Here is a 12,311-nt window from a genome sequence, read left to right on the forward strand (position 1 = left end):
GCAGCGCGGTTGCGTGCCGGATACAACCGGAGGCAGCAGTTTTCCAAGGAGCATCTCCTGCATCTCGGAGGAGCCAGGATGCTGCGTCGACACGAAGCCGAGGGAGCTGGGACGAGCCGTCTACAGAAAACTCCCCAGAGTTTCGATTTATGGATTTTGTTTCTTTTTCTCTCCGTTTAAAAGCTGTTTGTTCCACGTGCGGTGGTCCCACGGCGGCCCGCCACTCCCGCTCTGCCCCCCAGCGTGCCCCGGGATACTCCGCGAGGCGCTTTTTTTTTTGCTTCCACGATCACACAAACTGTAACAAGCTTTACAAGAAAACACTGGCGAGTCCCGAGGTCTGGCAACAACCTTTTTCCATGGGGGCCGAGGGCAGGAGGCTCTCCCTTCCCCTTCCCCTCCATCATACGTGTCCTTCGGCCTCTTCGTCTTCAGCACCGGAGGTTTTCGGTCCCTTTTCACACGCTGCTTTCTCCGCTGCTTTTTCAACCCCGGCTTTGCTAGCTGCTTCCTGCAAAACAGCACATACAGCACACGGAGTCAGAAACGGGAGTGCGAGGGAAGCAGCAGGGATGGGGATGGGTAGCAAAGTCTGGCAGGGATGGCAAAATTCCCCCCCTTGGCTCCCCCCTGCCCATCGATCACCGCGGCTCACGCCGGAGGCTCCTGTTTTCTTGGCTCAGCGACTGGTGGAGGTTGAACCTCGGCTCAGCAAGCTCTGGGGGAAGGAATGGGATTCCCTGGGAACGGTGTGAGCCACCTCGATGGGGACAGGACACCGACACAGGGCGAGCCCGGATGGATGGATGCAGGGGCACAGAGGGACAAGGAGATACGGCAGCAGCATCAGGGTGGAGAATCGGGACTGAGCCATGGGTGCAGCCCATACACCCACCCACGGGTGCAGGAGAGGAGTGCTGAGGCACGCCGAAGCCTCAGCCTGCTCCAGCAGTGACTCTCCCATCACCACGGTGCCAGCAGTGGGGTGGGACAGCCCCACTCCCTGTCCGGAGCCGGTTACCCCAGCATGCTGCTCCGGTCACTTATTCCACGGCCTCACCTCCAGGCACGGGTTCAGATGACTCTACTAAAAATGACCTGCGCAGACGGCTTGCAAAGCTGTGTCCTCTCTCGTTACAGTACACCGGGTTTTGTTCGGAGGAATTTTGGATGAGAGCCCGTTACGAGACCGCGATCTCCCCTTACGAGCAGAGGAGCAGGCTATCACCTTACCAGGTTCAGGAAATTCATACTATCATGTCTCAAAATACCTTGCCAGAGATGGGATGACATTTCATTTAACTGGTGACCAGGAGGTCACTGCAGCTGCTAGCTGGGAACAGCAAAATCAAGTAAAAATGCCAACGCTGTTAGCAGCCCCTGGGAGCTCGCACCGCAAATATTTTTACCGATGACTGAGCAGCTGACGCAGCCTCTGTACCAGAGACCAAGAAATAAACCCCTTCTTCCCACTGCAGCAGGCTCTAGCCCTCCATCCTCAACCCAATCCACAATTTGATTGGTTTTAACTCATCTCCTCTCATCACAAACCTGCCAAGCATCCTTCACCGCAGCCTCGAGGTGGCCAAAACCAGGCAACACGCACCTTTGCGTCCCGCTCCGCAAACTTGGCGAACATGTTGGCGTAGATCCTCCGGTCCCGCTCGTTGTGCTCCTTCGTTTTCTTCTGGCAGACGGAGATCTGGGATTTCGCTGCCTTGTTCTGTGGATTCACTTCCAGCACTTTTTGAAAGTCACATTTTGCCAGCTCGAACTCGTTCATCAATAACCTGGCTTCTCCCCGCCGGTACAAGCCCTTCTCGTTGTCCTGGTCCAGCCCCAGCGCCTGGAAACACACAGCTCCCCGTCAGCAACTTGGGGCTCTCCCTAAGGATCCCCCTACGGTCAAAACCCCATTAAATCTGACAAAATCAGGACAAGGTGGCTTCAAGTCTCCAGATCACTTGCATCTTGCTCAACAAACACTGACTCGTCCCCAGCAGCAGTCGGCAGGTCATCAACGTAGTTATTTCTCCTCGCCTAAAATCCCCCTGACGGCGGCAGAGTCGGTGGGAGACAAACCCACGGACAAGAAATCAGGTGTAAATGCTAAACCTGAGCCCAGAGGAGCACGAGGAGCTGGGAGACAAGGGAGCTGATGGATTAAACGTGCTTTTGTCCCCCTGTTTCAGCAAAGACATTATTTTCCTTTAGTAAAAACCGCATTTCAGAGGTGATTTACCTTTTAGATGAAGGCAACTGGCTTTACTATCTTTCCCATATGGAAGATGCTTATATCTTTGATAAAAGGCTTAGATTTAGTTTCCTGACAAAGACACAGTTGCAGCTCTTTTAGGGACTGGCAAAGCCCCATTCCACCCCTCAATGGACTTGGAGCTCTGGCAGCGACTGCTTCAGTGCCAGATCCAGCCTGGGCAGACCCCAACAGCAGCCAACAGCCGCTGCTCCATGCAGCCTCCATCCACACGGATCTGACTTGGGAAAAAAAGCTGTTGTAAGGTGGATTTTGAACCCCAAAAGGCAGTTTTGCCCCAAGCACGCAGCACCCACGCAGACCTCGAGGCGCAGAAGGGATGCCATCATCCCAGTGCCATTTGGAAATCGCTTCTTATAGGAAAAGAAATCCCCAAACTCCCAGTGAAACTGTGCGGGAGGAGAGGATGCTCCAACCCCCCGGCTCATGCACCTCTACCTTGTCGCAGCACTCGACGGCTTTGGCGTATTCTCGCAGCTTCAGGTAGCACATGGCCAGGTTGAGGAAGGCAGCCAGGAGGAAGGAATCGGAGGCTTTCGACTCTTTTTCGGACAAGCCGTACTCCATTTCCAGCCAGGACACGATCTTCCCATACTGAATCACCGCCTGCAGGTATTTGCCTTCCTGGGATGGAGCAAAGAAGAGGCTAGAGGGAGCTGCGCCGCCAACACCCGCTCTGCTCCCAAAACATCCTGCCAACAGGGCAGGAGCGTAACGCGGCGTGTTAAATAAAGGAAGGAGGATGCTGGATCCCTGCAAACACCACAGGGCCTGGCTGGAGCTGCTGGGATGCAGCTCCATGAAAAGCCAAGGCAGAGCTGGCTCTGCACAGAGGACCAGGACGTCCCAGCGCAGGAAGGGGAACCACAGAGCCCCTTGGCATTAGCCTTGGCCACATCCAGCACGGGGAAGAATCCAACCCACCATCCCGCTCCGCAGGGAGCACGCGGGGGCAAGGCAATGCTGAGAAAGGAGGTTTCTCAGGGAGACTCGCCCTCCCCAGCGCTGTTCTGGGGGGAACTCCAGCACGGAGCACAGCTACGCTCCCTACCCGACAGTCACTCCGAATTCATTTCCAGCTCCCTCCCTCCGCCATCCCCAAGTTCACACACCTTGAAGTACATCGTGCCCTTCTCCTTGACGATGGCAGCCTGCTCCAGCTTCTCCTTGGTGTCCATCTCCCACGACTCCTTGGCCTGCAAACAAAGGCTCGGAGCAATCCCAGGGGAGCACAGCATCCCACCGCGCCGGCAGGACCCCACGGCCTTCCGGGATCGCTCGTTAACGAGGGGGGATTCATCAGGGCACTAATACAGTGGGTGAATCCGGCGGGTTTTTTAATTTGAGGGGCTGGGGATGAGGAGGCACCCAGAGCACACGTGGGGTGCGGACCTGGACCCCTCTGTAACGGAGAAACCCCAGCCCGGTTCAGGATTTGGCCTGAGCGAGGTGGTTTGTCCACCGCAACCCCACGAGGACGGAAAATTCCAACGGAAAATAAACCCCAAAGAGGGAAGAGGAGGGTGAGACATCCCACAGCAGAGAGAGGATGCAGTGGGTCTCGCTCCCGCTGCAGCCAGGGTGATGGGGACCCAGCCAGGGATGCGGCACAGCGGCACCTGCCCCGTCCCATGGGCATCTCCTGCATCCCACGGGAACAGCTGCCTTGGTATGCCAGCCCAGCTCCTCAGGGCTGCCTGGCTGGGCACACCAACTTCTGACTGTGCAGCTCAGGGAACAATATGGGAAAAAAAGGGGAAAAAAAAGAAATAAAATGGAAAAAAAAGAAGAAATAAAATGGGAAAAAAAAAGAAATAAAATGGAAAAAAAAGAAATAAAATGGAAAAAAAAGAAATAAAATGGAAAAAAAAGAAATAAAATGGAAAAAAAAGAAATAAAATGGAAAAAAAAGAAATAAAATGGAAAAAAAAGAAATAAAATGGAAAAAAAAGAAATAAAATGGAAAAAGAAAGAAATAAAAAAAACTAGAGGGTAAAAGGGGAAAAAAGGGGAAAAAATATAAAAGGTAAGAAAAATAAAAGGAAAAAATAAAACAAAATAAATACAAGAAAAAATATTTAAAAGGAAAAAAAATAAAAGGGAAAAAAAAGGAAAAGAAAATAAAAGAAGAAAAAAAATGTACAAAAGGAACAAGGCTAGGAACAAACAAGAGAACCAACCTTGGGCCCCAGCCAGAAAAATAAAACAAACCAACAGAGAAGAACAAATTAAGAACACTGAGATCCTTGGTGACGTATCCACTTCAGCAGGGGCCGGGCTGCAGCCACGCCAGGGACAAAGGGTGGACGCTGCAAAAGGGACCGGCACGCTCCGACCCTCACCTTCTCAAAGCTTTTCAGCGTCACCTCGTACACCAGCTCCGCGTTCGCCGGGATGCCGTATTTCGGCTTCCCCGCCTCGCCAAAGCCGTACCTGTCGGGGCAGAACGGGGCAGTCAGAGGGGAGAAAATTCACCTTTTGGGGACATTTGGCCGTAACGCAGACCCGGGCTGCTCGTTCTGGTGTCAGGCCCAGCGCCGTGCCCGCATCTCGCTAACGTTTTGGGGTCAGGGTGATATTATTCTCCACGAGCAAAGCTTTCTGACAACATACAACGCATCACACCCCGGGATCACCCTCTGCGGACGCACCAAACCCGTCTTTGCACGTTTCTCCCCAGGGTAAGGACCCAGCCCTGATGATTTCCAGGGAAATGTTTTCCTTTCAGCCCCAGGACTCAGATAAACCCCTTTCACCTGATTTTTTAAAAGCATCTCAAGATGCCTACATCACTCTTGCCATCCCTGCTGGCATTGCTGGCTCTCCTGGAGAGTCCTGTTTTTGGGACTGCCGTCTTCCACGAGCGCAAAAACCTCAGATGCTGGAAGCTTAAAACCAGACAGCATTCCCAGGCGGATGCTCCTTACCGTGGCCCGAGGTAGAGGATGCAGTGCTCTCCCCTCTGCATCTTCTCCAGGGCTTTGTCGATGCCGATGGGGATGTCGTGGTCCTCCCCTTCACCCACGACGAACTTCACGTCTTTGCAGTCGAACCTGGTGCCGCCGCAGAATCCCTCCAGGTGAACTGCAGTGAGGGGACGGGGCAGGATTGCACCCGGAGCCACCCAAACCAAGGCAAGACGCGCTCCAAGGGAAGCATCCTATCAGGTTATCTCCCAAAGCCTGTCTCCCAAAATCCAGCACAGCCTAAAGCCCTGGAAAGGGGGACGACACAGGGCTGGGGGCAGCCAAGTGAGCAGAGAGGGATGGGGAGGGCTTGGAAACATTGCTGAAAAGCAAGACAGGCCTATCTCGTCTAACCAAGGACCAGACAACAGATAAACATCATGACTAATATGTTCCCTGCGTACTCAACGGCACGAGTCAAGCCTTACTGGAACTGGATATTGCTCCTGGCACGCCGCCACGCCGAGTTTATCACGGCGATTACAAGTCTTCTATACAGTGCTATACCGCCTTGCCTTCTACCTTGAAATCAAGGCTATGTTCTCTTGCCTCTAAGAACTCAAAGTACAAGATAAACTCCCCTTTTTTTTTTCTTTTTAATCTTCAACCAATAACCGTGCCGTTCCAGCCCCAGACGCTGGCAGACGCGCAGCCGGAGCGGACACCGGGTACCTGGCACATTCGCCACCTGGTACTCCTGGCTGAGTTTCCACAGCGAGATTATTCTTTATTTATTGGAACCTGAAGATGTTCCTGGCTTTGGGGACAGTTTTATGTTCTTTGCACTCTGCTTGCAGGGTATAAGGCATCCGCAGGCAGGCAGGTATAAAGGAGAAGTAATTTCATAAGGAATTCCTACGTAGTGTTAAAGAAAGGCCAAAACAAACCAAAAAAGTTTCTAAGAGGCAAAATTCACGGTAGGCATCACAACTGTGCTTAAGGAGTTTGCAGCCTGGGAGGACACGAACTTCACCTCCACTCGCTGCAGAGCAGAGAGAGGAGATATCACCCGTAAACGTGCTGTTGGAAGGGGGAGAGGAGGGATGCTTGGGAAGAAAACAACCCTCAGGGCTGGGGGCTGCTCTCAGAGCCCCTCCGGCACCACGCAGAGCCGCGGGATGCGATCCAAGGTACTGCAGGACACCGAGCATCTCACCCTGGGATGCAGTGCAAGCAGCCACGCAGCCGAGAGGGTCCAGGCTCCGCGCGGGACAGCAGCAGCTTGGGCCGAAGGAAACCTGCCCGTCCCTGCCCCATGGACACTGCCCTGCCCTATGGAAAGCCCCTGGGATGAGATGCACGGACTGAGCGAGACCACAGGCACAGGACCCCCTCTCCCGGAGCGGGTTCAGCCCTCGGACGTTAAACGCTGCCGTAACACAGCCCGAGGATACTCCCCTCATCACGGGGACGGGACACCGAGCTCTGCACATCACCCCCCTCCTGCCACCAACGCCACGCTGGGACGCGAGCGCAGCAGAGCGGTGGATGCTCCCGCGCCCTCCAGCACCCTGGGACGCATCCTGCACCCACCGCTGGCATGCAGCGACCATGGGGCTCGGGCTGCCGTGTGCTCACCCGGCTTGGGATGAGGGCACAAGGCACATCGACTCCTCCAGGGCTGAGCTCTGCTTTTGCACTACCCAAAACCAAGCTGGCTATTTTCTTAGGTGCAAGACAGCAGGAAATTCAGCCTAAAATACAGGTAACCCAGTAATCCCACAGCACCCTGCCATCTCCCTGCACATTCCCGGTGAGTACGGATCCATAACGCCCAAAAGTGACCCCAAAAGCAGCACTACATCTCTCCCAGGTCGCCAGTTGCCAGCGGGATGTGGCAGCGATGGGAAGCTCCAGCTTTAAAAGAGGAAGCACAGGAGGAGGATGCGGCGATCCTTCCCTTCGAGGACAGTTTCGCTCTATTTTAATTGCACATAAAATACACTGGGCAAAGGGGGGGAAAAAAAATCTCCGCTCGGGTTTCCAGGAGCAGGTCAGCTGGCTGCAGTCACTCTTGGATTACAGGGGAAAAAAAGCCGCTGAAGGAACATCACTCCGGTTGCAGCTCTGACTTATTGTTCTCTCGGTGCCTGCAGCGATTTTGTTTTTGAAGAGCTGAGAACAGAGTGTACCGAGTGCGGCTGGCACACGAACTTGATGTGCTGACAGCAATTTGTACTCAGATTAAAAACGGAGGAGGAGGTGGAGAGGGGGGGGGAAGAGAAAGGTTTTAACGAAAGCTGGAATGCCAGATTTTGACTGCAGCCTGGGTTTTAGGGACCGGAACTGCGAATTAGGGTCTGTAAAACTTAAAACCTATAAAAACACTTTCAAAACTCCAGCCTGGAGACGCTCGCTCCTGGAATCGTGGTTTCCTTCAACCTAATTCCAGCAGCAATGCACCTCCCAGATACACTGAGATAAACCATCGCTGCTCCCCTGGGTCACAGCCGGGTCCCAGGGTGGGCTACCGTGCCGTCCCCACAGCCACCATGCCGTCCCCACGCCATGAAGTGTTGCATTTCTTTAAAACGAAAAAAAAAAAGGGTATTTGCACCCAAAACGCTTGACGCAAGGCTGCCTGGTGCTGCTTCTCTTTGCCTTCTCTCACGAGGATGTGTTTAAGGGTCTCTGGCCCCTGGGTGTATAGGGATGTACAGGACAAGACGGATTCGGGGCCACGCGAGCTGGGAAGGGAGCAGCTGGCACGGTGAGCAGCTCACTGCAGCATTCCCAGTCTCTGCCCCGTGCAGGATGGGCTGGCAGGGCATCCACCACCCTGACCACGCATCTGCTGCCGCTCGCAGCGTTCGCTCCGACAGACACGTTCAGTTGAAAGAAGTAAAGCAGGGAGAACAGGCTGTGGGGCATCAGGCATACGAGGAGCCTCGTTATCTGGCTCCTTATATCCTTTAAGAGAGATGATTCCTGGCTGGTGCCATCCCCTCTTGAGCCATTAAAGCATCGTCACGTTCCAGAAAAACTCGAGCTGCAAAGGGAACAACCGCAGAGGGACCAGGGCTCTCCCCGTCCGGGCACAGTGCTGCCTGTGAAGCGCTCAGACCTACTCAAACTTGAGGAATTCTGGATCTGTGAGGCTTTCAACTATGTTTAGTCTTCCAGTTTAATCTTTGGGGTGGTGGAGCCGGCTGGAAGCTCGGCTCGTGGCTGGACCCCAGCTAAGATGCTCACTGTGGGAGAGGCAGACAGTCGAATCTGAGTCAAAAACCTCATTTTTTCCTTAAAAGAAAGCCTCGTTAGAACCAGCCACTGAAGGCCGCGAGCTTTATGAGCTGTCACAGCTCAGATCCAATTTCTTCTCCGCTGAAGGGAGCTAATCTTTGTGTACAGAAGCTCTGGAGTAGAGAAAAGAAAGTAAATCCCTCCCATACGGAGCGTGCTCAGGGGCTGTGCCTGAGTGGGTCTTGGGAAGGAAAAAACAACCCAACGTGAGCCTGGCTTCCCCTGTCCAGCCCTGTGAAAGGTCTGCTCCAGAAACGTGATTAGAACAGGGAGAGCCCGATGGGATTTGAGCTCCCCATCCTCCCATGTCAAACTCCTTGCACTAATTTCCTTCCTCCCCCTCAGCAGCAGCTCTCTGGCTGCAGGGGAAGGAGAAGAAAAAGCTCCATTCTGCACGAGATGCGATAAAACCCAGCAAAAATAAGATCAGTGTTGGAACAAGGAGGCCAAAGAAGCGGCTCAGCGCCTGCGTCGGTGGCCAAAATGCTTAGCAAGGGATCCATCGAGGGAGGACGTCCCAGCTACCGATGCTTTCGAGGCAGAGCCGGCAGTATTGGCAGCCGGCACATCCCGGAGCAGCGTGGACACTGCGATGGATGCAAAAGGGTTGAGGGAGACAGCAGAGCCCCAAAACACGTGGATTTGCCTCCTCCTCCCGGCCGAGCAGCCCCAGGGCTTGCAGGGATGTTTGTCAACGTGACTAAGAAAACAGAGCGCAGGTTGTATTCCAGTGGCTGCTCCATCATCGCCTGGCTGCTCCCACGGCCTGAGGTTTGCCAGCCAACCCTCCCGGCCAGCAGCTCTGGCAGAGCCGCCCCCGGGGCCGTGCCAAGGGACCAGCATCCACGGGCAGCGAACCGCTGCCCTCCCAGCCCCTCTCCATCCCAACCGGGCAGCGAACCGCTGCCCTCCCAGCCCCTCTCCATCCCATCCAGGGAGTGAACCGCTGCCCTCCCAGCCCCTCTCCATCCCATCCAGGGAGTGAACCGCTGCCCTCCCAGCCCCTCTCCATCCCATCCAGGCAGCGAACCAGCCCCTCTCCATCCCATCCGGGCAGTGAACCAGCCCCTCTCCATCCCATCCGACCTCCGGACGGATCTAACTCCATCCCACAGTGAGGCACAGCCACCTACAACTCTCACAGTGCCAGCATCTCCTTACTAGGGAGAAGAAAGCTGCGCTGCTCTGGGGCAGGGTCCCCCCTTCAGTCCCCCCACGGAGGGACCAGCACTCACTTTCCACCGTAGCACCTTCGTTAGGGTTGGAGTAACCTTCTCCCTTCCTCTTGATCCTCCGGATTATCCCTCCATCCTCAAACAAGTCCTCGCCTTTGAAGTCAAGCAGCTCGACCTAAAATATATTAAAAATAATAAAGAAAAGGTAGGCAGAGGGGGGGCAGGGGGAAGAAGAGAAGAAAAACAACAGAAAAGCCACAAAGCAGCAGTTCATCCTCTGGCTGGAGAGTCAAGGCAGCTCATTCTCCATTCAGCTGACGAGCAGAGGTTGCCCATAAAAGCCAGCTCCAAGCCACAGCATAATACACCCGGTTTATTAGAAATTGGGACACATCCAGTACCTGAAGCGTAACACAAAGTAACAGTAAAAATAAGTTTATTAAGCCTGTAAGGGTACAACACGGCCGGTGCTGGAAGATGCTGTGAAAGCTGCCCAGGACCAGCGCAGGCAGGAGTTTCCCTTCATTCTCCAACGGGACCAGCTCTGACCCACGGCTTAGTCCAGGCTGGACTTGGAAAAACTGAGCCTTAATTCAGGACAGACCCATTCCTCCCAGCCCGCTGCCTTGTCCTGGAGAGCCCTGCCCCGCAAGCACACCGTGCCAAAACCCTGGCGCTCCTACTGCCCTGCGGCACTCACCGGTTTTTAGCACCCGGAGGCATTTCCCAGCCGCTTTCTCCTTTCCATGTACATTTTTAAACCGGGAATCAGCCCACACCACCAGCCCCCCCCGCGGCACCAGGGCTCTCCCCAGCCAGAGTTTCAGTCCCAGCTCAGACACACATTTCTGAGAAAACCCTGGCAGCGATTCCTGGAGCAGAGGGACACGTTTCAGGAATCCAAGCTGAGAGGGTTTTTTTTCTTGTTTTGGGTATATTTTTTTTATTTCTGAGCTGGCTGGCAAGGCAGAGAGGGAGCGAGTGAGCTCATCCCCGCGCTGGCGTTACTTGCCTCGAAAAAGAGGGTGGCGTTGGAGGGGATTTTGGGGGCGCTGCCAGCAGAGCCGTATGCGTACTCGGGTTTGCAGAGCAAGTAGCAGATCTCTCCCTTCTTCATGGTGGCCACCCCGATGTCCCACGCCTTGATTACCTGGCCTAGGAGAGAGGGAGATGTCAGGTGGGAAGGAGCGACCACCAGCCCAGAGGAAAACCAGCCTGGGCGCTGGGAGGATGGCACCCTAAAAAAAAACACCCTCAGGGGTCACTTAATGCAGGGCTGACACCATCCATCTGTCCTGCAACAGGGTCGCACCCCCCGGGATCATCCTGCAACCCCCCCAGGATCGTCCCACCCTCAGCATCCCCATGGATGGATCCCCCGGACCGGCTCACCCTTGCCCAGGCTGAAGACGAAGGGCTCGTTCCGGTCGCGGCTGGAGTCGAATTTTTTACCATTGGCCAGTTTGCCTTTGTAGTGGACATAAACCTTGTCCCCGATCATGGGGCACTCGTCTTCGCTCCCGGGTCGTTTAATGAACTGAGGGAGAGAAGTAACCCGTGAGAAGGGAGGCCATGGGACAGCCAAGGATGCGTATGGAGAGAGAGAGAGATACACACACGTATAAAAATACATACACATGCATGCATATACATAAAAATATATATAAAAATATATACATGCATCCATATATAAAATATACGTAAAAATACATATATAGAGGCATCCATATCTATGAAAATAGAGGCATCCATATCTATAAAAATAAATACATATGCATATATATAAAAAACCACATATACACACATGCATACACAGCCCAGTGCTGCTCTAAACCAAAGGCGGGCTGGAGGGGGCGTCATTCAATTTGTCCCCCCATCACCCCCCCTAAAAATCAATCCCAAGCCACGGCGCTGGAGCGGGACAGGGCTGGGAGCAGAGACCTGCCCGTACTTTGCGGAGGTGTTTGCATAAACACCGCGGTCGGAAACCTGGAGCGAACGCAATCCCCCTCGCTTTCTGCCCGTACGCATTTTACTCGCAGGGGTGTGTCATTTCACTACTCTTGTTCTTGTCAACACTTCCTTCTCTTTTTTTTTTTTTTTCTCCTTCTTTTTTTGAATGCTACAGCCTGGAACAAGCAGTTCTCGAGCTGGGGATGGAGCAGGGGAGGATGCTATTCTTAGAGGAAAGGTCCTATTCAACTGGAGAAGAGCAAGCGCTGAGGAGCAGAACTATCCAGAAATGGCCCTGAATATGACAAAGGGGTTGCGGAGCAGACGGGATGACCTCAGTAATGTGCTCCTTCTAATGTTTGCGAGTCACACACAGAAATGCTTTGTGGATTTACAGCTAATAATCTGAGGAGGAACACAATAGCAGCGAAATTCAACGAGCAGCCTGAATCCATCAGTCTCAACCACCACTCTACCCTTCTTTATTCCAAGGGATGCTCCTCTCCTTTGCTTTTCAAATCCAAAAAAAACCCCAGTCCTATAGTCCTGGAAGCCTTCCATGACCCCACTGGCTGAGGACGCAGCCCACCGATATGAACGTGCACCCCAAAATGCAGAAATAAAGGCAGGACGCCCCCCTGGCAGCCCCCCTTACCTTCAAGACCCCTCGGTCTCGAGCTGGTGTGATGTCCTCCCCCC

General features: G+C 53.9%; 1 protein-coding gene across 1 annotated transcript in view; it reads right to left on the reverse strand.

Moving 5' to 3' along the window:
* Positions 1–174: 174 nt before the first annotated feature.
* The window catches only part of FKBP5 (FK506 binding protein 5), a 12,697-nt gene continuing 560 nt past the window's right edge, over positions 175–12,311 (reverse strand). The window contains exons 2-11 of the mRNA XM_010151410.1: positions 12,268–12,311; positions 11,052–11,196; positions 10,672–10,814; positions 9,720–9,834; positions 5,203–5,359; positions 4,618–4,708; positions 3,388–3,471; positions 2,714–2,899; positions 1,607–1,846; positions 175–511 (exon numbers count right to left, since the gene is read on the reverse strand). The exon at positions 12,268–12,311 is cut by the window's right edge and continues 19 nt beyond it. Coding sequence (XP_010149712.1) covers positions 404–511; positions 1,607–1,846; positions 2,714–2,899; positions 3,388–3,471; positions 4,618–4,708; positions 5,203–5,359; positions 9,720–9,834; positions 10,672–10,814; positions 11,052–11,196; positions 12,268–12,311 — 1,313 coding nt within the window. The 3' untranslated portion in view covers positions 175–403. The remainder of the gene's footprint in view (positions 512–1,606; positions 1,847–2,713; positions 2,900–3,387; positions 3,472–4,617; positions 4,709–5,202; positions 5,360–9,719; positions 9,835–10,671; positions 10,815–11,051; positions 11,197–12,267) is intronic.

This window comes from Eurypyga helias, unplaced genomic scaffold, assembly GCF_000690775.1.
Source record: "Eurypyga helias isolate BGI_N326 unplaced genomic scaffold, ASM69077v1 scaffold13805, whole genome shotgun sequence".
In the NCBI taxonomy this organism is placed as follows: Eukaryota; Metazoa; Chordata; class Aves; order Eurypygiformes; family Eurypygidae; genus Eurypyga; species Eurypyga helias.